General features: G+C 45.1%; 1 protein-coding gene across 5 annotated transcripts in view; it reads left to right on the top strand.

Moving 5' to 3' along the window:
- The window catches only part of NAV1 (neuron navigator 1), a 283952-nt gene that overhangs the window by 197500 nt on the left and 62189 nt on the right, over positions 1-24263 (top strand). Inside the window, exon 1 of one of the 5 annotated variants that reach the window (XM_032136974.2) lies at positions 4503-4740. The exons of the other annotated variants lie outside the window; for them this stretch is intronic. Coding sequence (XP_031992865.1) covers positions 4688-4740 — 53 coding nt within the window. The 5' untranslated portion in view covers positions 4503-4687. Of the gene's footprint in view, positions 1-4502; positions 4741-24263 lie in introns of those variants that run through there. 5 annotated transcript variants of the gene reach the window in all.

Raw genomic sequence — 24263 nt, 5'->3', positions numbered from 1 at the left:
TGCTCTCTAAAGTCCTTTTTGGCTCAGACGTTCTGGATTTTCTGACCACATGAACTGGGTCTGATCCAGGGTACCTGGCATTTTCTGCAGGAAGGGCCTGGAGGTTGAGGAGGAAAGACAGCAGCCATGCTGGTCTAGGAAAGGAGAGAAGTGCCCCACATTCATGCATGAAGAACTCTGGAAGACACAGGCATTGCTAGTGGTAAAGAAATCCATTGCCTGGACCCGGACCCAATGTCACTGTGGCTTCTAAACCTGTGGCCAAACTAGGCCACTCTATTATTAATCTTTCTTGCTGTTAATGTTCTAAAGCAAGTATAATAATACCTGCCTCACCTTAGATCACTAAGTTATTTGAAAATAGAATAAACTCCTAGATGTGAAAATGCTTTGAAAACTTCTCCTACACAGAGACTGGAAATTATTTTCATAGACATCTGTCAAGGTCACGACAGATGATTCCCTCAGGATTTAGTAGGGTCACTGGGGGATCTGGGAGTAGGTTTTTGAAAGCTGGGATTAAGGATGTGGCCAGGTAATTCCCCATTGATCCTGCCACAGTATGGAAAGGGTTAATTCACTGAAGTCCCTCTCCCAATTCCTTTCTCTTTCCTTTCTCTGCCCCTCCATTCTGGTTTAATTCTTTCTCTTTTTAGTCACTCTGCTGTAAAATGCCCATTGTCCTGCTTCTGCCACTATGCTATCAACTAGGCCTGGCTAGGATGCAGAGGAGTCACAGGCCCAGCCATCACCCACAGGCCCAGAGGGATATTCTCTAACTGGCCAAAACTTGTGCAAGGACAGGCTTTTCCATCTGAGGAATGAAATAGCCTTATGATTGATGAGAATGAGAAGACATGAGGGCAGGTCAGTGGACAGAGTTGTGGATACCTACCTTGGGACCGTAATCCTCTCAAGGGTCTCATTTCTGGGGCTCACCAGGAAATCGGGTATGTGATCAGGCCCCAGATAGGTGACCCTGGAACCCAGAAACCCTCAGGCAAGTGACACTGGAATTCAGAGCACACCAAACTACCTCTCAAGTCTTTCCCTTTTTTTCTTACCCCATTCTAACCAACCACATCAACCTCTGAGATTATTGTCTGGGAGACAAGGAGAGCCTCCCATAAACTATCTTTCTATGTCTCTGTTGGAAATGAAACTTCAGCCAAAAGAACCTTGGGCCTCAGCCAAGGTGACTCCAGAGATCCTTTGAGGTGGGGAAGGTATGGGAAAGAAGAGGGAATTACCCCCTCCCAGGAATCTGGCTGTGGGACCTCATGCATATTAGCCTGCATTCTGCCCTCTGCTTTGGACAGTTCCTGGACTTTCTATGCCTCAGTTTCCCCCTTGTAAAGAACTGCTGTGAGAGTGCTGGCACAGGAGACAAATGAGATCATGGCTCCTAAGGGCTCTTTGAAGAGAAGCCCCACAGGAGCACAGAGGAAGCCTATGTGAGATAGACAGGCCTTCTTCCTCTCTCCCTCTTTGGCTGGGTTTTCTTTCTGGACAAGTGCCTGACTCCCAGCTCCCTTTCAGCAGGTGTCATCCCGCTCTACCATGTGTCCCTCAGCTGTCCCCCACTCCCTGCGCCCCAGGCTACAGTCATGCTCAGAGTCACCCCTGCATTGCCCGTCCCTCACCCTCCACCCCCACTGTAGTCAAGGCAACCGTGCCACCATATCCCTTCCACTCTGCCACATCCTCATGACAGGCAAGGTCAGGGCGCCTTCAAGTGCAGAAGCTCCCCATTGACAGGGGAGGCTGTGTTTTCATATTTTCACAAAAAACTCCCAGACAGCATTTCTCTTCAGTGCTGCTGCCAATTACCCAAAGTGCCTTGACCTGTGGGCTGAAAATAGCAGGTGCTAATTTGCATATTACTTATTTAAGTAGCAACGCTTCTGGGATCCTGCTCCTTCCCCTATAAAAGCCCACCATAACCTCCACGAAGCAGTAAGGTAGACACTACTGTGGGACTTACCCTCCTCATCAAGAAGGAAAGAGGAACTTATAGCAGGAACCTTGCCTTCTGTTGGGTTCTGGCAGCTCAGGAATCAATCCCAAGAAGGAGGTGATTTAGAGACCCTATACCCTAGAATGCTCAGTGGGGACTCAGCTGAGAGCCTCTCCCCTGAGCTGAGCTACTGGCTGAGACTTGTTCTCTTCATGGTTTGCTCCTCCAGTCCCTGTGTGAGGTGAGACACACGGGGAGGAGGGTGGAAGGAAGGGTGGGCAGGCCTCCAGGTATGAGGATGACGGATGGAGCCACATGGTCTCTGGGGGGCTGCAAGGGGATGTTCAGGAACAGCTCAGCTCCATGCACAAGACCCCTGTCCCTCCAAGTAAACCCCTGTATCTACCCCTTTCAGGCCTCAGATCTCCCTCCTTCCAGGCCCTCCCTGCTGAGAAAACCACAAAGGAGGAAACCTTATGGAAAGCTTACAGCTAGATCTGGAGAAAAACATCCCCTGCTGATGACATTCCTTTGGCTGAGACAAAGTCATTTTACTCAGGATTCCATGCTGGCTGAGGCTAAAGAGAATCCCTTATGGCACGTCACTGTAAGCTGTTCCCCAGATGACCCAGGCCAGCTCCAGCACAGCTGCGTGGACAGAGCCTCCCTAGAGAACTCATTGTGCTCACCCTGTTTCGGGTGGTGCTGAGGATGGGAGGCTCAGGACATTACCAGAACAGGAGAGCCAGGATAGGGTTTGGCCAGGGACATCATCCTGGAATGAAATGGTAGAATATGTGAGAGAGAACCATCTGCCTTGCTCTGATTCCCCCTCAGAGCTGGTCTGCTTGGGAGCTGGTGCATCTTTTCTAAGTCTTACCACCCAAACCACTTAGAACAGAGTAAAGGGAATAAAAATCTGTCTGCCCCCCATGCTAGGGGGAAGTCTGAGGGATTGGTGCTAGGATCACTGCAGCTCTTTACTCCCCTTTGATCTCAAAGCATATTTGGAAAACTTGGCCACAATATGCAACCTCAGAAACAAAGACCCTTCCTCCAACTTAAACTGTTCCATTCTCCAGAAACAGAGGTCCCTCTGCTGAGGTTTTCTGCCCTCTAAGAACTGTGGTTCTTCACTCCAGAGTTGCAGCCCCAGGTCAGTGGCATTGGGCAGCCAGAGTAATAGGCGCAGATGGGCTGTCCAGTTACCCAAAGTGCATTGACCTGTGGGCCGAAAATAGTAGGGGCAGCCTGCATTGCTGGGGGGCTTGGGAAAGGACTATTCCTAGGACTCAAAGCACCACCCAGACCTGTTTAAAGGCAGTGAGAGAGAGGAGGAGGAGTTCAGGAGTGCAAACCTCTCCCTTAACATCTGTAAAAACTGAGGCCTGGAAAGATAGGCTTAAGAGAACACACGTGACCTGGATCTGTATGTGCGGCTCAGTCACATCGAACTGCCCAAACACTAGAGACTACTGCTCTGTGGTCCCAAGTCATCTTAGTTCAGCACTTTAGGGGGCTTAAAAAAAATGCTGCTGTTGTTTTTGTCGCTTAAGGAAACTGCAGGTATAATTTGTCCATCTCTAAAATGTAGGCTTCCCAGTTTGCCCAGTTCACATTGGGATTGGGACCCAACCATAGACACTTAGCCCCTTCCAGGAGCCAAGAGTGAGTACTGGAGGAAGCAAGGCTGAGGGCAGCAGGCTAATTCCCCCACAGGGCTCCTTTCTCTGGAACCAGGAGACTGAAGTTACCAGGCGGACCTCAGCGGGGAGGAACCCAATGGGAGGCCCCTGCTACTGGATCCCACTGTTTTTTTCCTAACCAGTCAGCTGAAAATGCATCGTGGATAAAGACACAGATCCTTAGGTGGCGTGAGCTGTTGTTTCTCTCCCACAATCTTCCCCCAGCAAGCACACCTCACCTAATCTGTGGTCTCCTGAATGCTGGAGAGATGTTAGGCCCCACCCCCTGAGGTTGTTAGGACATCGGAAGGTCGCACCATCCTACTTGGCTCCCGGCTATGAGCAGAAGGGTCCTGAGCCAACCTGCGGCAATATGTACCCCTCTCGGACCTTCGTTTCCCACCACACCCCTCCACGGACCTTGTTTTAGGCAATGCACTGACCCATGCTCCGATTTTTAGAAATTTCTAAAAGCCTGGAGAGGAGCCAGGAGGAGGCTGGGAGGAAGCCCTCCATGGAGAAGGTTCTGCTCAGGCCTCCCCAACTCCTTACCCACCCGTGCCCCAGAGAGAAGTGGCTCGCTGGTCACACCCCCTCCTGCCAGTGCGGCGCGAGTAAGAGCGCCCAAGGGACCGCAGCTGGCATCCCAGGGGTTAATTCTGGAGCAGCCCAGGTGGAGGTCGCGCCCCTAGCCCCGTTGGCACCTCCAGGCTTCCGAGGCCACCGGAACGTAGGAGGCTGCGGTGGCTCTTTGTCTACCTGCTCTGGGTGTTAAAGAGCCCGCTCTCAGACTGCACCGCCGGGGCTCGGGACAGAAGTCAGCGGCGGGGAAATGGGGCTCTGTCACTTTAAGTACAGCTGGAGCTGTAAGTACAGGCCCGGGTGGTGGGGAGAAAAGGGAGCGGAGGGCAGGCGAGGGTTCGGTTTCCGACCCTCCGCGTGGCCCACAGCTCATACCTTTTCGGGTGTCCCCGGGTGTCGGGCGAGAGCCGTCCTGGGGGGCGCTGGGTGCCCACCCGGTGAATGGCCGCCTGAGCCGGGGAAGATGCTTCATCTGCCCCTGCCCAGATCCGGAAGAACGGTGAATTTCCCCCGCAGGTAAGCGCCCCCACCCCCCCGGCCTCACCGCCAGACCGCAGAGCAGGGCGTCGGGCTTGTGGCACCCCCCGCCCAGCCGCAGCCCCCAGTTCCGCCGCAGCTGCAGTCTCAGGGGCAGTGGGTGTGGGGTCCGCAAGAAGGAGGGTCTTGGCCGCGCTCGCTTTTCCGCCAGGGAGAGGAGTGCCTGCGCCTCCGGAGCCTCCGAGCTCCTGGACGTTTGGCTTATGGGCATTTGGGGCTGGGAGTGGGTGTGTGGAGGGCTCTAGGGAGTGGAAAGGGAAGGAAAGGAGCTTAGGCGCCCAGGAGACCTGGACGGAGCTGAGACAATAGCGCAACTTGATTGAACTTCGATGGTTGCGGCTGTGGCGCGTGGGGGCCCGGGCTGTGAGGGTCGGGGGTTGTGGGGACCAGGAGGGTGGAAGGAGGAGGGGCTTGCAGCCTCAGGCCGGCCCTGCCAAGGTCACCCTAGTTCCAGAAGCTCCGGGGGTCGTCCTGGGGTGAAAGGAGGTGGTGGGAGGCGGAAGGATGAAACGGGGGAGGGAGGGGACGTTGAATTTGTGACCGTACTGCTGGCTGGATCCTTCCAAGTGAGAGTGAAGCCTGGTGCTCTTTTCACCCTGAAGGGGTGAAAAATCGGAGAGCCGGGTAATTTGGGGAGATGCACAGTGAGGGATGGTCTTGTAAGGTGAGGGCAAGGCACAGAGGCTCCTTCATAAAGGGGAAGTGAGTGTAACCACAGCTGGCCCTGGGACTCTCTGAGCTGACTTGGAAACTGCACTTCCAAGGGAGAATTAGGAAATTCCACCGGCCTGAGAAAGGGGGCTGGGGTTTCTGGGTTTTTTTAAGGGGGTGGGCAGGGGAGGCTTCCCACCTCACTATTCTCACCCCATATACACACTCCTTCCCCTCAGCCTCCCGCAGACCTGGGAAGTTGGAGTTTGGGCCCTATGCCTGGTGCTGTGGCCACTCCCACCTCAAATCTCAGGCAGCCCAGACCTGCACCCTGTAACATGCTCCTGCTTCCTCATATTGCTCGAAGGGAGCCCCAAGTACCCTCCAGGGCCTCAACTGCAACTGTGCACACAAAGGTCTAGGGTAAAAGCAAAGAATTGGGCAAGGCCTGAAAAGAGAGGCATCTTCTGCCTCCGTTCCTGCCCCACCAGACCATGGGCACCAGGAGCCCCTTGGAAGCCAGAGGCCCGCTGACCCCAAACTTTTTCCCCTACCACAGTATGACAGAATGCAGCCCTGAAGCCCCCCTGGAATGTGACTTGGGTCCTTGAGGTCACTTTGCCAAAATGACTGGTAGGTATGGTGGTGTCATAAAAGGAACCAGTTTATGAGCAGAGAATAGACCCATGTAGGGACCTCTTACTTCAGGTGAGATCCTGGGCTGAGTCCTGGACAGCTCACTGGGCCCTGGAGAAGGTGAAGGGAAGGAACTGTTCATAACCTCCTCTCCTCCCTCCACCTCTGCCACCCCAACTAGAGCCTACTTCAGATCCACATAGGGTGTGCCCAAGGAAAATTATAATTGCCACCAAAACAATATTTGCACTGCTTCTACTCTTAAATTCTTTGCTTCCCCAATGCCTGGAGGGTGTGCAAGTCCTCTAAGTGACCCCAATGCCCTTTGTCTGATCCCATCACTCTTTCCTTCCTACTCAACAGCCTTTTCTAGGCTACCTCATTCTTTCTTTTGAATTCAAATTCTCCCTGCCTCCTTCCTCTACCCAACTCCATCTCAGGGGAACCTGCCCTTATAAAGAGAGCTTAGTGCCCTATCCTGGGGCCATAGCTATTGAATACTCACCTAGCTCCTTACCAGAAACAGACTTCTGGGCAGGTGTGCCAGGGCGGGTACCTGTCTGCCATAGCCCAGGTTGAGGAGCAGGTCATGTTACACCTACCCAGCCTACTAGGGTGGAGCTGGGTTAGGCCTGTGGTTTCGTTTCCATCCAAGCCCAAGACTTTCAGGCCAATTGCTATTGGTAGGCAAGGAGACAGGGGATATTGTAAAGTGGAGGTCATTCCTCGAATTGCCACACTTCACATATAAAATTTAACTAGCCTGGCTCCAATTCACAGAGGGGGAGCTTAGCCCAAGCGTTTGCTCTGGGGAGGGCTCAAAACTTTCCCTGTAAATGATGTTTGGCTGAGGCCAGCAGGGATCAAAGAGATGCTTACCCTCCAGGATCAGGTTTCCCTTAAACTCCAAAGGAGGCAGCACTGGGAAGATGTGAGGGTATTTGGGTGAATGACTTAATTGGCCCTCAGGTATCTCCATGACCAGCTTTTGATGAGTGAGCTGTGATCAGTCCATGGCCTCTTCATTGTTTCAGAGCAGATGTCTTTCTTCTCTGGATGCCTGGGATTCTTCCATCTATCATGGAAGGCTGTGCCCACAAGCACTGTTCTTGCATATCTCAAACATTATGGTCTCTCCTGGAGACTCCTCTTCCTGTTCCAGCAAACACTGTTTAGTGTCTTCCAAGCGTGAAGTCCAGGCATCTGTCCCATTCAGCACTCCTAGACTCCCTCCTGGAAAGAACCCTTAGCTAGAGCCTGGGGATCAGTGGGAACAAGACTCGCTCACTACAGTTGCCTCACTCAACCCACAGAGACTCCCTGGGGCAGAGGGCTTCGGCTTGGCACTAACTTAGCCTCTGTGAGAGGACAGAATGGCTAGGGACAGCCAAGCCAATGAGCTGCTTCTCTTTAGAGGGTTTTATGGGGCTAGGCATGCACACCACAGGCAAACCACACTTGTTGGATTAACCTCTTCCTGCAAAACCCCTGCCCTGAGCTTGGGAGGAATGAGGGAGGGACTTAATGAATGGAAGGCATCTTAATAGGGGGGACAGTCCGTGTCTAACATCTCAGCTAATCACCTTTTCTCATTTTAACATGAGGCTGTAAAACACAACCTGTGCTAAGTGCTTTGTATCCATTTTTTCATTTAATCTTCACAACAACCATATGAGGTATATATTATTATCATCCCGTTTCACAGATGAAGAAACTGAGGCACAGGGAGGTTAAGTAAACATACTAAAGATCACAGTAGTGGGATTTGTCCTCATACCTATGTCTGTCTGACTCTAAAGCCAACCCCTAACTACTATGCTATAAGGAGACTATTCTTACCAATACCAGTTGAGGCCCCAGGAATACTAAATGCTGAAGATGAAGACGTTGAGAGTAATTGGAGGCCTCAGCGAAGGTTTAGAGTTGGCCTGGGACTGTAGTTGGAATAAAGTGAAAATTATAATTGCCACTCAACCAGTGGGGAGTGGGAAGATTACTAAACTTGGAGTCAGCTGACCTGATTTAGAACGCACTCCACTACTAATTAGCTTTGTGACCTTACAGAGATTGCATAGCCTCTAGCCTCAGTTTTCCTCTCTATAAAATGGGTATAGCTCCTGATTGATCTACCTTACTGGGATGTAATGACAATGAGAATATATGAAGAGCAGAATGCTTTAAACATGTGGGCTTTGATAAGTGAAATTATGACCACGTGAAGTCATTCCCAGAAGCAAGAGTCTCTCCCAAATTCTTTAGATTTTTTTTAGCATCTTCCATCTTACTAGGACTCTAAAGAGGATGCCTATGAGTATAATACATGGAACAGTTCGCAGCTTAGAATATATCTCTGATTTTTACTTAAATTCTTCATTGCCCATCTTCAGGTTTCTATTCAGTCCAAATTCTATGCTAATGAGGATATTTATACATTCCTGGTTCGGATAGCAATTTCCATAAAAATAGACCACTTTTTAAAACTTAAAAGATGATTTTTTTTTTTTTTTGAGATGGAGTTTCGAGCCCAGGCTGGAGTGCAATGGCGTGATCTCAGCTCACCGCAACCTCCGCCTCCCAGATTCAAGTGATTCTCCTGCCTCAGCCTCCCAAGTAGCTGGGATTACAGGCATGTGCCACCATGCCCAACTAATTTTGTATTTTTAGTAGAGACGGGATTTCTCTATGTTGGTCAGGCTGGTCTCGAACTTCTGACCTCAGGTGATCCACCCACCTCAGCCTCCCAAACTGCTGGGATTACAGGCGTGAGCCACCACGCTTAGTCAAAAGATGATTTTTTAAAAAGCAATTTTGTTAATTTAACCTTTCCTCTCTGACAACTTTGTGCCAGCCACTATGCCGGGTGCTGGAGAAACAGACAGAACCCTAAGGAGCTGCCCTTTATTTATTTATTTATTTATTCATTCATTCAACGAACTCTAGTGAGCACTTCCCAGATGCCAGGCAAAGTTCTGGGTACTGGGGATAGAATAGTGAGCAGTAAGGCAGACCGTAGTCCCTGCATTTAGGAGCTATGTTTTCTTACAGTGAAAACAGATCAATCAATGTTAGCAAATACTTTAAATATATTATTTCAAACCATGAGAAATATGAGAGGGGATAATGCAGGAGGATGCAGTCTGGTGGAGGAGGCAGAAGACAGCAAGTAACTGTGATACCAGGTCATATGTGCAGTAACTGAAAGCAAGCAAGCAGGGGCCATACTCTGAGTGGTCCTGGAGAGCTTCCTAGAGGAGGCAGCATTTTCTTTAGGGCTTTGAAGGGAAACTAAGAGTTTTCCAGAGGGACAAGAGCTTATTTGAGGAAAGAGGGGGAAGTTTTTCCCAATTGAGAGGTTCTGTGACATCTTCCAACTTCTCTGCCTAGACCCACCATCACTGTGCCTTCATCAGTCACACAGACTTCAAATCTAAGACAGAATCCTCTGAGACAAACAACTGAATGAGTTTTTCACTGCTATCTGGAGGAATCCTATCTGGAGGTCTTTGATAGGGCCACTGGCTTGTTTCCTCTGGACCTGGGTATCAGTGTCAGCTCACGTTTAGTTCATGGAATAATAGACTGTCCTTAGGCTGTCCTTGCCCTTGCCGCTGAAGCAGAATCAAATAATTCTACACTTGTGGAGCATGTGTAGGATGTGAGAATTCATCCTCAGCCTAACTTTCTTGGGATGCTTCAGAAATTTCCTAGAAATGCTCAATTCTTGGACGTTTACATCTTAGGAAGCCTTTATCCCATAGAGGCTCTGACTCATGATTGGGTAAGAAATATTGAAAAAGAAAGAATATCAAATATCCCTCCCACACACATGCATATGTACACACATACACAACAGTCTGGCCACTGGTCCTTAAGTGTTGAGCATAATCAAGGAATGCTTGATGCAACCCATGGACTTACAAAGGATATAGCAAGTATGAATTTCCTCATGAACCAGTTTTCCACTTAGCATATTATTGCAGGTGCCATTTGAATAATGGATGAGTTATTCAAAAGAGGGGAGAAGAGGAAAGTTGTGTACCCACCTCTGATTTCCTGGGTACTGAGCTGGGTGCTTTACAGGTGTTTTCTTTGTTATCTTATTTACTCTGCCAGCTACCCTGAAAGGCTGATTGTGACATGACCATTTTTCTGATGTGCACATATGTTCAGGGAGGGAAAGTGCCTGTCCTAAGTCAGTCAGTAAGTAGTGGAGCAGAAATTCAAACCCAGCTCTGGCTGGCTATACAGCCATTGCTCCCTAGACCAAATGTAAATCTAAAGAGCTGGGTACTTTCTACAAGCTTGAAAATCAAGTTCCCTTTTGGGATGGTCATTTCCTATAAAGAAGAGCTGCTAATGAGGTTCCCCAGCTTCTAGGGAAGTTAATTTTATTGTATTTATTTATTTACTTATTTTGAGAGGGTCTGGCTTTGTCACTCATGTTAGAGTTCAGTGACACAATCTTCGCTCATTGCCATCTCTGCCTCCCAGCCTTAAGCAATCCTCCCATGTCAGCCTCCAAGTAGCTGGGACTGCAGGTGCATGCCACCATGCTCAGCTAATTTTTTTTTGTAGAGGCAGGGTTTCGCCATGTTGTCCAGGCTGTTCTCTAACTCCTGGGCTCAAGCAATCCACCCACCTCAGCCTCCCAAACTGCTGGGGCTACAGGTGTGAGCCACCATGCCTAGCCTTGCTTTTAGACATATCTATATATATTTTCCCCATATTTACTCATCATATGGTGATAGTTTTGTCCAATTATAAGTTTCTAGGGGCCAGAGGATTTTATCCAAGTGCTGCATATGTGGAACTTAGTAATGATCTTTTGATAATGACAAAAAATAGCAATAGGATACCATTGTAAGAGCTAATATAGCACTACAGCTTTGGACATACCATATTTATGCTGTATCATGTCACGCACAGAGCCCTTCAGATTAGGTTAAATCATGTCGCCTGAAACATAACAGGTACATAAAATGTTAACAAATCCACCAGCAAGTATTTATTCATTGTCTACTATGTGCCAAGAAATTCTGTTAATCACTAAAAACATAACAAAAGACAACCTATTCCCATTCCATACTATGATTAATTTGTAATAGAATTGGGTATTTAACAGTTATTGGGGAATAACAGTAGCTGGAAATAGGAAGCAAGCAAGTCAGAAATGTAAAGGAAGATTTATGCCCAGGTCAAGGAGCCGCACATTAGGAGGGCAGTGAGTGTGGGAAACTCATGGAAGTTCAAATGTAGACTGCATCGAAATCTGGAGAGAATGACCAGGTGCAGTGTCTCATGCCTGTAATCCCAGCACTTTGGGAGGCTGAGGCAGGTGGATCGCTTGAGCCTAGGAGTTCAAGACCAGCCTGGGAAACATGGGGAAACCTCCATCTCTACAAAAAAAATTAGCCAAGCCTGGTGGCACATGCCTGTAGTTCCAGCTACTCGGGAGGCTGAGATGGGAGGGTTGCTTGAGCCCAGGAGGTCGAGGCTGCAGTGAGCTCCAATCATGCCAATGCACTCCAGCCTCTGTGACCCTGTCTCAAAAAAATAAAAATGAAGAAATTTGGAGACACTATTCAGGAAGAAGGGAGACTTTCAGGTATGAAGGAAGAAGGAGAAGAGCCCTGGGCCTGAGATAAATCTTGAAGAGAATTGATGGGGCAGTGGATCAATAGGTAATGTAGAAAGAAATTGGAACATATGGCCCATCCCACTCTGTCATCTTCACTGTCCTCCTGGGCCCCCATTCTCATGGCTGTGCAGGCAGTTGCCCCAGTGCACACACACACGGTCCTGCCTGTGTGGGTGTGTGCGTGTGTGAAAGTGTTATTTTTCAGGCTTGGAACATTTTCCCATGGATTATTTTAAATTCTTCTATAAGACTGTACAGACTATCAAGTTTTGATTTTGGTGATCTGCCAACTGTACGATTTTAAAAATAGGTTTTTAACAGCTTTAAAACAGAAGTAGTATTTCTGCCAGTGGGTGGAATTGTGGCTCAAAGGCCCTGAAGGAGAACACATACTTGGGATTTATTCCTGGGTGCCATGGGTTTCTGGAATTTTGCCCCTAGACACAGTGGCGAAGACAGCAGAGGGTGTTCCAGGGTACACATCCTAGACCTTGCTCCTATTTATTCCCTCTGATACGTGGTTGAAAAGCAGTGCTTGAGTGGTTAATCAGATCCGTGGAAATGGATGCCTCGCTCTTGTCTGGAAAAAGTTCCCTAATGAAATCTCTTGTTTACATTATGCTGTACATTCATGTTCTGGAAGTTTTTGCCATTTCTTCCCATTTCCTATATTATATGTATTTGGTGCCCATAACTGATACTGTTTTTCCCCCATTTAAGCTTCTGTCTTCATAAATTCTAGGTAAACAACCTTGTAGTTTCCAGGCCCTGGGTTGCCAACTCAGATTCCCATGCCTGCTGTCACTGAGTGCTTATCCTGGGATCCTTCTTCCAGAACCCAGAGCTCCTTATGGCAACCCCACCGGAGTGGGTCCCCAATATATGAGATTCATGCCAAACAACTTTGCAGACACCTTCTAGGCTAGTGTTGAGCTGACCCTGGGGAAGATTGTAGATTGCCTTTCCCTGGAAAGGCGGCTCTCTGATTGAGAAAAAGACTACTCTTCTCAGTGCTCTTAATGTGTTTTGGAATTATTACCTTTGCAGTATATGAGCAGTATGTTAATTTATTAATTTTCCTTGTCCCATTATTAAAAAGGTCCTCCTCTCTCATATGAATTAAGTGTGAAGGAGGAGGTATATGTAATAACACCAGCTTTTTCACGTGGTTTATAGCAATTGCTTTCATCTTTTATGGGTGCATCTCATGTTTGCCATGATATTTCAAGTTGTTTCTTTTCTGGGGTTTTCATATGGAAATCCCTGGCAAAGCTGTGCTCCTCCAGCAATAGCATGTGTGGAGTGTTTAGAAAGGGAGATAGAATCTGGGCTGCTGCACTTCAGTTACCTCAGCAGGGAACCTACCAGCCTCCAGCAAGCTCTACCCCTGGCCTCAGAACCTCAGGGGGCAGAAGTGGCCAGTCACGTCTTCTGTCTGAGAAACTAGCCATGAGTCTCTTGCAGGAGGGAGGAAATCATTGCTTACTCATGCACAACCTGGTTTAGGAGCATTCTTGCTATCTGAAAAACTAATTCTGGGAATTTGCACAGAGCTATTCATTGTAAAAGCAGCTTTGATCCCCAGAGAGTCCACAAGACCTTGGAAAAAAATTTACTGTGCCAGGGAGACAGTGGAGCCTATAGGAGCCCCCTAAAGAAGTTGGGACCCCTGGGTTTGGTGTCTGGTTTTGACATAGTAGTCTGCTCAGGTAAGGCTCTTAGCTACCCCATGTCCCTTTTATAAAGTTGAACTAAGACTCTCTGGCCCAGCATGGTGGTTCACGCCTGTAATCCTAGCACTTTGGGAGGCCGAGGCAGGCAGATCACTTGAGGTCAGGAGTTCGAGACCAGCCTGACCAACATGGCGAAACCAAATCTCTACTGAAAATACAAAAATTAGCCAGGCGTGGTGGCAGGTGCCTATAATCCCAGCTACTCGGGAGGCTGAGGCAGGAGAATTGCTTGAACCCAGGAGGTGGAGGTTGCAGTGAGCTGAAATCATGCCACTGCACTCCAGCCTGGGCAACAGAGTGAGACTCCATTTCAAAAAAAGAAAAAGACTCTCTCTAACTGAGAACAATTCTACCAGTGAAATAATGTCATAAAGTTAAATATGCTGTCCATGTGATTTCAGCCCAATGATTCAGCAATAACGATTATTAGCCTCACTTCCTCATCCCCATTTAGCAAAAAAATTCAGAGGTGAAGCAAAGAGAAATATATTGAAAAGCAGCAAAAGTCAGAAGGGGAGCTGTGATGATGTCTTCAGCCTTGTGAATTTCACTTTTGTCTTTCCAGAATGGTTCTGGGCATCAGATAGAGCACGGCCCTTGCACCAACTTGCTCACTATTCCCTCTGACTGTGTGCCTTCTGCACACGGAGTACAGGTTGCCAACAGGCTGCTCTCAGGTGTGCCTGCATCCTTCTTCTCCACCAATCAAGTTGAATGCTTTCCTAGAATTGCATTTGCTCCCAAACCTGTTTATGCCAGTTGAACTTGGATAATTATTACATAAATTGATGAAATATGAGCATAAAAAGAAAGTTGTTTCCATAAAGACTATATTGGAAGTTTCAAAAGGGAAATTGCTAGCCTGGGCAACATGGCAAGACCCAGTCTCTCCAGAAAAGAAAAAGCAAAATTAGCCAGGCATGGTGACACATACCTGTGGTCCCGGCTACTCAGGAGGCTGAGGTTGGAGGGTCACTTGAGCCTAGGACGTCGAGGCTGCTGCATTGAGCCATGTTCACCCCACTGCACTCCAGCTGAGGAACAGAGCAATTCTGTCTCCAAAATGAAAAGAAAAGAAAAGAAAGAAAAGGCATATTGCTGAGTTATATGTAGGACTTGAAAGGTTAGAGGAGATTATAAAACTCTAGAGGATTTTGCTTTCAGATTGCTTTATGTTGTTAAAATTTTGCTCCACCTTAAAGAAACTGACATTAGACTTGATAATGCACTGTAGGTATGGGTGTGAAGACTCAAGTTGGAAAAGCAGAAGTGTATCAGGAAAAATTCTATTCATCCTAGTACTTTGAATGACCCTGAGGTTCACTGGCAACTTTCTGTGTAATTTTTTATAACAAAGACCTACTGCTGCAAGGATTTTACATGTAATGAGTGCCTAAGGAAGGTAGGAAAAACCCTTCTCCGGAAGTCTCCCAAAGCAGAAAAACACCCATCTGTGTGGATGACTTGGTGCATCAGTGACTGGGGAGAAATGACTGAGATAAACTGTTCATGGCATGAGAGTTGACCAAGTCAGGGTGGGGAGTGGAGGAAGAGGGGCAGGTGGACTTGGTGCCTCTGCCTCCCTTTCAAACAGAGCAGCCCTGTGTTTACCTGTTTCATACATTGAGGACTTCTGGTTAAAATGTTAGTAAAAACGATTGCTCTTCTTAAAAAAGGGCTTGCAAGCCACCAGATTAGGTCTTTTCTATGTCTTTCTTTCTCCAAATCTGTATGAGATCTAAATAAGCTCTCCCCAAGTCAGACAGAGGACATATTTTTAGTGCCCAAGTCATAGCTTGTGTTTACTGATTTTCAACTCTTTGGAGTAATAATTGATGACATTTATATTTACACCTACCACTTGGTTGATGCCCAGAGGGGCTGTCACCTCCCAATCTCAGAAAGGCAGGCAGGAATTTTTGGCCTGCCTGCCTTTCTGAGATTGGAGGAGGGCTGTGGAGGGTGGGGTGAAGTTGTGAGGACCCCTTTTCTAAATTGAGAAGTGGTCTGGATCTACCCTGTATCAGAACAGGATGGAAGAAAAAGCAGGATGTTTTTATTTCTGTCTATTGCCTGAAGGCATCTCCTCTAGAAACAAAACCAGTTTGATTTTGATTAACTTTCTCTTCTTTTAATTTCAATCTTCCTTCTCTAGACTTCTTTAAGGATTATGCCAAAAGTCCTAGACTGATCATAAAGCCTCAGAACAGGAATTTCACTCATAGTTGCCCAAGAAAAGCATGTTAATACCAAAAGTAATTTCCTAGCCAGTCATTTCCTGTGTTCTCAAAATTGTTATTTTTCTCTAAGATATGTATCTTTAGATAACAAAAACTGTTCTGCCTCTCAACCTGGGGGAGGTGACGTGGCAAGAGGCATCTTGAGGAAAGCATATGTAAAAGTACATGTCAGAGAAGCCAGGAAAAGAATTGATGTCCTGTTCAGTATATGTTTGATATCCAGCCCAGGTTGGAGCACATTTTTAGCACTGAAGACATAAAGCACCTAAAAATCTAATGCTGACTTTGTCACTGATTTGTTCCACGACTGAGGACAAATCTTCCAGCCTTAGTTTCCCCCCTTTGAAGAAGAATGAAGTTCACTGGCAGTTGAGAGGCACATAATGGGTATGAGACAGTTCAGAGAGAATGGAATTTTGTCTGAATGGAAAGTGCATCAGTAAGGATTTGCTACAGAAATATGGCAATCCAATCTCATGGGGTGTTGAAAGCAATAACCGGTTACGAAAATTGTCAGGTATTAATATTTGCAAAGCACTATAGATATTTCAATACCTGATTCTGTAAAAACTGAGTAGAACATCTGCCTTTCAAAAATGTTTGGTAAAGCTGGCATTTACAGGTTAAGGTTTGAGAAGTTTAAATCCTTTCAGTTCCCTGTTATTCTTTCCTCCATTCATTCTTCATCGGTAAGTGGGCAGGATGTTATGCCTGGGGCATGTCATGAGTGGCTTTTTACCTTGCCTGAACACCTGTGTATGGTTTGTTTCTCTGGAATAAGATCTTTACTTCATCCACTTATTGTTTAAGAATTAAGATTCCTTTTTCTTTTCATTCTTTTTTTGTTCAAAGCTTTGTAATAGGTGAGAGATGTGCTTACTTTCACATGCATGGAAAACTCACCCGTAAAAACGAAGGTCTTTCACAATGCATTAGCTGGGTTTTCTCTCCAGTGCTGACCTTCGACCTCCATGCACAATGTGGTATTCAGCTGTCCTGTTCTCTGAAGTGAAAACCTTCAGAGCCCTCAACAAAGATATTTCACCAAGAGTAAGCAGTCCATGAACTAAATGACTTAAGATAAGAAGGCAGTTAATTCTGAAATAAAGATGAAGGCAAGAGGTCTATAAAAATTACAAAGCCCTCCAAGGCCGGATCACTGATCCCCCCCATGGTGAGGGTGACAACTCAACCTTCCTTAAGACCCGAATTAAAGAGACAAGTGAACTTTCTATTCCACGGAATTTCTAAATGGATTTCTTTGGACAAACCTGCCCAGTGTTCCTTGGTAGTATTAATAAAAAGAGTAGAGAATCTTAGTGGGGGAGGAAGCTATTCAGAATGTATGAATTAAGAGGGCCTCTTGGGAGCACTTCTTTTGAAATCCTTAACAAGCACTCTTATTCTAAAGATCTCAAGCCCATTTATGGGCTGGTTGGCAAGAAAGAAAACTTCACAAATAACACATGGTCACAGTCATCACCTTAGACAAAGTGCTAAGAAGGTAACGGATTACAGCTTTGCCTTTTTTTTTTTAATTGCTCTGTAGAAATGTAAAGAAAGACTTAGGCTTAGGAACAAGCTTTGGGTGTTTAATTGTAAGGTTCGTTGAGGAGAAGGAGACAGAGAGGCGAGGTAGGGAAAAGTCATAATTTGGTTTACACACAAAAAAATCATTTCTAAGGACTGTGTTCAGAATGTTTGTCTGCCAATTGTGCAAAGACATCCAGATTTCCATGGTGTGAGGAAACTGTTCTTTACTGCATCTACCTCACAGTGGTAACTTGCAAATTTTTCCCCCATGAAGCTTTATTTTTGGAGACCACTGTAATTTACTTGTTGGGACCTATTATTAACTGCTAGTTTTGCGCTGTTATTGGAAATCTTTACATTAGGAAAGAATGTAGGGGTTGTTTTGGGGGGAAAGAGGGGCTCAAATTAAAGGTTACCTTGTATAGTATCTCAGCTCTGTCTGGCATCCGAGAATGAGTTAGAAACTCACATCCCCGAAGCAAAGAAAGCTTTGGAAGGAAGCTTCTCAAAGGAAACTTCTCTAAGGAAGAGCACTCACATGTCTTAGAAGTGGCTTTTCAGAGAAAAAAACTATCACATAAATACTTTTAAAATGGTTTATTTTGGAACCACTGTGGCATACATACTGCAGTTTATCCTAGGAGACAGGATTGATGAGCCCCTATAAGAACTACATTGCATATTTCATAAATGTAAAAAGCAGAGGCAATTGTGCTATATTAAATTTCAGCCCATAATTGGGTAACTAGAGAAGTCCCCTATTTAATTAAATTCCACTATCCACTGTATGATAGGAAAATTTGGTGACCTTATGTTTGACTACTGTCTGGGATTGAAGAGTGGTTAAAGTCTTCAATCTAGATACAGTGTATCTAAAGATACACTATAAGAATGTATAGTGTATCTTTCAAATGTCCTTATTAGAGAAACGGATTGAGTGTAATGTTTTACCTTAATAGTGCTTCTCCAGTGATTCCTTCAAAATGACAGTGCTCAACTCAAACACCGTGTGTTTTCATTGGCTAGGATAAATGTTTTCCACAGAAATGACAAGGCTTCAGGCTCTCAAGAAGCTCTTATCATGAGAGGTCAAACAATTTTACACACAAACAATTCCACAGCACATTCTGCATCCTCCTTGCAATTTTTAAGCTGTGCTAGGCAAACTCCACATAGGAGGACATTCCAGAAACACACTGGGGGTTACATAAAGGCCTGGCTTCTGTTTGGTGGGTAAATGTGCATATGATTATTGTTGTTACACGAAAGAAGGGACCAATAAAGTCCTGATGTGACTTTCCCAACTACAGAAACCCAAGAAAATTCTTTGCCAGAAGTAGATACATTGTCATTCTGATGGCAGATGACTACCCAAAGAAGGGGAAAGTGAAGGAAAGCTGGAATCTGGGAACTTGCAATGGGATAAAGTTGCTTTGAAGAAAGTACTTAGCAAATGTTGTTTTTCCATATTGCCTTCTTTCCTGCCACAGACCCTAAGATTCTCTAATCACGTCTGTTCTGGGGAAGATATTTTAATATAACCCTTGATTCGTTCAACAAGTATTTATTGAGAATCTACTCTGTGCCAGACCCTTCCACCCAACCTCTCATACCCTATACAGGAAGATACTCTGCCATCATGTTTGTCAATGGGACAGGACTCCCAAGGGAATAGGTAGAAGAGGAACACCAGTAAGTCAAGAGCCACATATAATGAAAGACCAAAGTGTAAAAGTTAGGCAGAGGAAGAAGAAGGAATCGGGATAAGCAGGAACAGAAAGAGAATGCTGTCACTGAGGCTGACGGAAGAATTTCAAGGAGTGACTGACAGTGTTAAATGCAACGCAGAAGTCAGAAAGGATGAAAAAGTCCTAGTTGAATTAGCAATATAGAGATCTTTGGTAACCCTTGCCAAAGAGATTTCAGTGAAGCAGTGGAAATGAAAGCCAAGTTCCAATGAGTGGGGGAGTAAATGTGAGGTAAGGTGGAGAGGCGATGAGTGTAATAGTTGAAAGGAGAGACAGCTGGTAGCCTACAAATGCAGGCGAAAAGTTCTCTCCATGTGGCTCATGAGTGATGAGGCAGCAGGATCAAACTAGACATAACTATCTCCTGCTGTATCTGCTTTTACCTTTTTAATTCTATGATCTATGCTAGAAAATTTTATATTTTATGTTATTTGTACCATAGGATATGATTTTATTTTGTTCTGTTATATTAACTAAACCAGTTTTTAAAAATAGGGAAATAATGCATTTCATTCAATATGTACAATGGACCCTCCCAGTAAATTAGCAATAAAGCCATATACATAATTTGTCTCAAACAATGGAATTATGCTACAATATTAAAGAATATGTAATATCAGGTATAATGTTCAAAAATGCCAGTCAGGAACAGAGGAATGACTTTTGATAATTTGAGATACAACTTTAGAGAAATTAGTGCCTTTAGACATCAGTAATAAGAATTCAGAGTAAAGGCAACGTGTTACTTAATACCATGCCCCAGTTGACATTTTGTACACATTTCAACATTTTTCAGCAACACTAGAAAGAATCAACAAATACTCTCTTATCTCTAAAATAACAATTAAATATTTTGCATAAAAACATTTAAAAACTTAATATCTTATTTCCCCCGCCTGGGCAACAAATTGAGGCCCCCTCTCTACAAAAAATTTAAAAATTGGCCAGGCATGGTGGCACAGGCCTGTGGTCCCAGTTACTTGCCTGAGGCAAGAGGATCACTTGAGCCCAGGAGGTCAAGGCTGCAGTGCGCCACGATTACACCACTGCACTCCAGCCTGGGCAACAGAGTGAGACTCTTGTCTCAAAAAAAAAGAAGAAAGAGAAGAAGCGGAGGAGGAGGAGGAAGAAGAGCAAGAGGAGGAGGAGGAAGAGGAAGAAGATATACTTACTTTAGCTTAACTTAGTTTTTATTGTTATTTGGAAGGGCGGTAATGATCTGCTATCAACATTGCTACAGGATAGGAACTAAACTGGCTTCCATGACCAGATATAGGCTAGGAAAACTTGCATTCTTAGTTCAATTTTAGTTAGAGGCTGCAAGACAAGAATCATAGCAGTGTGGCTTGTGAGATTTGGCAATTAATGCACTTACACATTAGTTCCTTTATGTCTGGAAAGACCTGGAAGGTGAAAGTTATTAAAATAAACCTCCTCCTTATGCCTGGCGTGGAGAAGAGGCTCCTAGAAGAAAAACAGCTTTAAAAAAAAAGTTGTGGGCCAGGCACGGTGGCTCACACCTGTAATCCCAGCACTTTGGGAGGCCGAGGTGGGTGGATCACAAGGTCAGGAGATCGAGACCATCCTGGCCAACATGCTGAAACCCCATCTCTACTAAAAATACAAAAAAATTAGCTGGTCATGGTGGTGCATGCCTGTAATCCCAGCTACTTGGGAGGCTGAGGCAGGAGAATTGCTTGAACCAGGGAGTCAGAGGTTGCAGTGAGCTGAGGTTGCGCCATTGCACTCCAGCCTGGTGACTGAGTGAAACTCTGTCTTAAAAAAAAAAAAAAATTGGTGTAGGGTGGGCAGAATAGATCCAGCATGAAAAAGTTGCCACTTAACAGTTTCATTACTACTAAGGAGCAGTGATCCAAGTAACAGACTGAAAATTAGGGAAAAAAAATAAACAAATATGGGCATAAAGCAGAGCCTATATAAAAATATTTAAATCTTCAGTTCTCATGTGTTTTTCTAGGTTTTCTGTAGTCTGTAGCGCTATAATCATATTTTCAGACATTTAAAAAGCTTAGTTCCCTGAATGCTTCATCCTTCCTTGCTAATTCTGGAGCAAAACCATTTTACTAACTCTTCATATTGTTTCATATCTCCCTACAAAATATCAACACAGGGCACAATAAGTGTCTCAGGGTCCTCTACATTTCATAACTAAACATTTGACCTCTCTGGCCAAATAGGCTGAGGATGTCCTGGGTTGCTGCCAAGTAGGGAAGACTCTGCAGTCTCCTTCATAATGCCTTAAAATCCCTACTTCCTTGCTGCTTAGCTTTTTAGTCAATATTTTGCCTTCATGTGACTCAATATGTAGAAATTCTCTGCATTTTCACCCTGAAGAAAAATTCCTTCTCCAGACCAATAGGTTTTCTTCTCCAACACATCCCACATTTTTTATACTTCCTTCTCCAGGTGTCTGGAAAAGGGCAAAGAACTAATGAGCAATTCTTTTCTTTCTTTCTTTCTCTTTCCTTCTTTCTTTCTTTCTCTTCTTTCTTCCTTTCTTTCTTTTTCTTTTCCTTCTTTCTTTTTTTCTTTCTTTCTTTTTCTTTCTCCCCACTACTTTGGCTTTCTTTGTGATTGATCAGAAAATGATTCACTCTTAGCCCCAAAAGTTTCCTTCTGTGGTCACAATAATAGTGGCAGGTCTGGCATAGGAGTATGTTAAAGTAGGCTGTCCACAAGAGCCCTACTGTTATACGGACCTATGCAGCACTTATGGTTCTAGCCATCTCACAGTGTCATAATGTTCGGACAAAGAAGCAATCCCCATTAACTCTGTTCAACAATCCCCATTAACTCTGCAGCTTGACTTTCGTGTGGTACATGCCATTGAACATCTGAAAAAGCAGTCTCTCCTCAAGATCTCTGAAGGCAAGAAGTTTTTAGAGGCTTCTTTCAGTTTCTTTCTTTTTTCTTTTTCTTTTGTCTTTCGACTGTCTTGCTCTGTCACCCAGGCTAGAGTGGAGTGCAGTGGCACAATCCATAAATCATAGCTCACTGTGACCTCTTAACTTCTGGGCTCAAGCTGTCTTCCTTCCTCACCTTCCTGAACAGCTGGGACTATAGGTGCTCGCCACCACACCTGGCTAATTTTTTAGTAGAGATGAGGTCTCACTAAGGCTGGTCTTGAACTCCTGGCCTCAAGCGATTCTTCTGCTTTTGCTGGGATTACAGGCCTGAGCTGCTGCATTCTGCCTTCTTTCAGTTTCTATATTTGATATTCTGTCTTGATATAGATTGCACACTATTATAGTTTATACCATACACTACATCTCCAGTGCTGTCATCAAATGACATTCCCCCAAATCAGCCATTAACCAGGAGCATCTGCCATTAACCTGGGAAACTATTCTGAGTTCATTTGCATCCAGCGAGGCACCAGAGGGTTGACCCCAAAGCCTAAGCTGTGGGGCATCAGAGCACTGACATCTTTGACTCGGAAGACTAACCCAAGTCTGAAAAGAAAGACAGGGCTGTCCAAAGCAAAAGCACCACTGTTGCTACCTGGCCAGCCTAGTTGCGGTGGAATGAGACATCATGAGGATGATGCAGCCGGTTCCCAGGTGGTTGTGGAAAGCTGTTGGCTGCACCCATGCATAGGACCCCTCTTGGTCCATCCAATGCCCCCAAGAGCCACAGGGCCTCCTGCCCCCATCCATATGTCTCAGTATGGTGACCCCACTTGTGGGGACTCATCCAGCATTTTTTTTCTTGTCCTCACCGTGAGGGATTGATGTTTGGATTCTTGCCCACGAGTTGCATAGACTTCCTTTACAAAGTAAGGTCTTTGGGGCCAGATAGGGTCCTTGATAAGTTTTCCTAAAGAGGAAAGATGCTAGAATGGGCAGTCCAAAAAGAGTGCCTGTCCCACCACATGCGAAGTCAGTTAAATTATCAGTAGCTGCTCTTCAGCTGACACCTTGACATCAATTTCTTTTCTTCCCATTCTACTGCAGGCAGGTGATGCTGACATTTTATCTGGTGGTGATCATATTTAAGGAAGTACACTGATTTGCCTTTGGAAACTGTAGGAACCAACCTGAGCAAATATGGAAGCTTTCTGTCAAGCTACATAGCCTATCCTACATTATTCTTTTTGCTAAAGCCCTTCAGATACTTGGAGCATGTCACTCTTTCAAGCAAATTGTGTTTTGGTTTGCAGGTTTTTTGAGGTCTAGGAACTAACCTCATTTCTTTTTCACAATTCTAAATCCCAAACGTCAGTAACTACTGAGGCGCAAGGTAGAAGTGATGGAGCAGACACAAATTAAATTTGACCTAGAGACTACCTTTTTGTGCAAAGAGTCCCTAGAGATGCATAAGTGATCTTCACCCTCCAGTGGAACACCATTTGGAAAGCTGCCAAATAATGCACTGCAGAAGTAATCCCGTATGGTCCCCAAGTGATCTGAGTAAATGCCTAATTTAGTTTTGCTATTCTATGAACACCCCTAACTTCATTTACCTCTCTCATGATGGAAGTATTTGTAGTATATGTAGTGGTTAAAAACAGTCTTTAGAGTCAGACAGATCTTGATATTACAATGGCTTTGTTTTCTTCTTACTGGTTGTGGGCCCTTGGGCATGTAACTTTATCTGTCTTAAGTTTCAGTTCTTGTTGTAAATAAAATGGAAGCCATATCTAACTTGGAATTAATATGAAGCTTAAATGAGGTTATACATGTATGTTAAGTGCCCAGCAAAGTGCTTGGCATACATATTTACGTGCTGAACATATGGTAACTATTGTTGTAATAACGATATCTAGTGATGTTCCCCCCCCAAAAAAAATTAGATTATTTGCATTGATTAGCATACATCTGGCAGCTCCACTAGAAGTATAATGTAAAATGCATGCCCTTTTGTGTCATTATAAAAGACAGCACATTAAAGGTGCCTTTTAATAGCAAGTATTTAAGAAACACTGGGTTTCCACAGTGCATTAGTTAGTGAAGAAGTAGAGAAACTGCTTTGGTTTGATGCAAGCTTAGAGGCAGATAACAAGCAAACTAGTGAGCTAGATATTGTATCAACTTCACAGACTGAAGGAGGGCCATCACCCAAGCTTCAGCATAGCTAATGTCGAAAAGTATGATGCAGAGGTCGTGAGTGTTCATTAATATCATTTGGTTGCCTTCTCAAGTTCCTAAATTATTTAAGGTAGTTTTCCAGAGAGCCATGAATCTTTTTAGTAAAACTGCAGATTTTCCTTTGATTTCATGCAGGACACTGCTGCATGCTTGTCCAGCAGTGCAGAGCTTATGCTGGTTATGCTTGACTGGATGGGTATAAGTAATAGCTAATG

The sequence above is a fragment of the Hylobates moloch genome, unplaced genomic scaffold, assembly GCF_009828535.3.
Source record: "Hylobates moloch isolate HMO894 unplaced genomic scaffold, HMol_V3 SCAFFOLD_18, whole genome shotgun sequence".
Lineage (NCBI taxonomy): Eukaryota > Metazoa > Chordata > Mammalia > Primates > Hylobatidae > Hylobates > Hylobates moloch.
The sequence above is the reverse complement of the archived record's forward strand: the minus strand, read 5'-3'. Positions and strand labels throughout refer to the sequence as shown.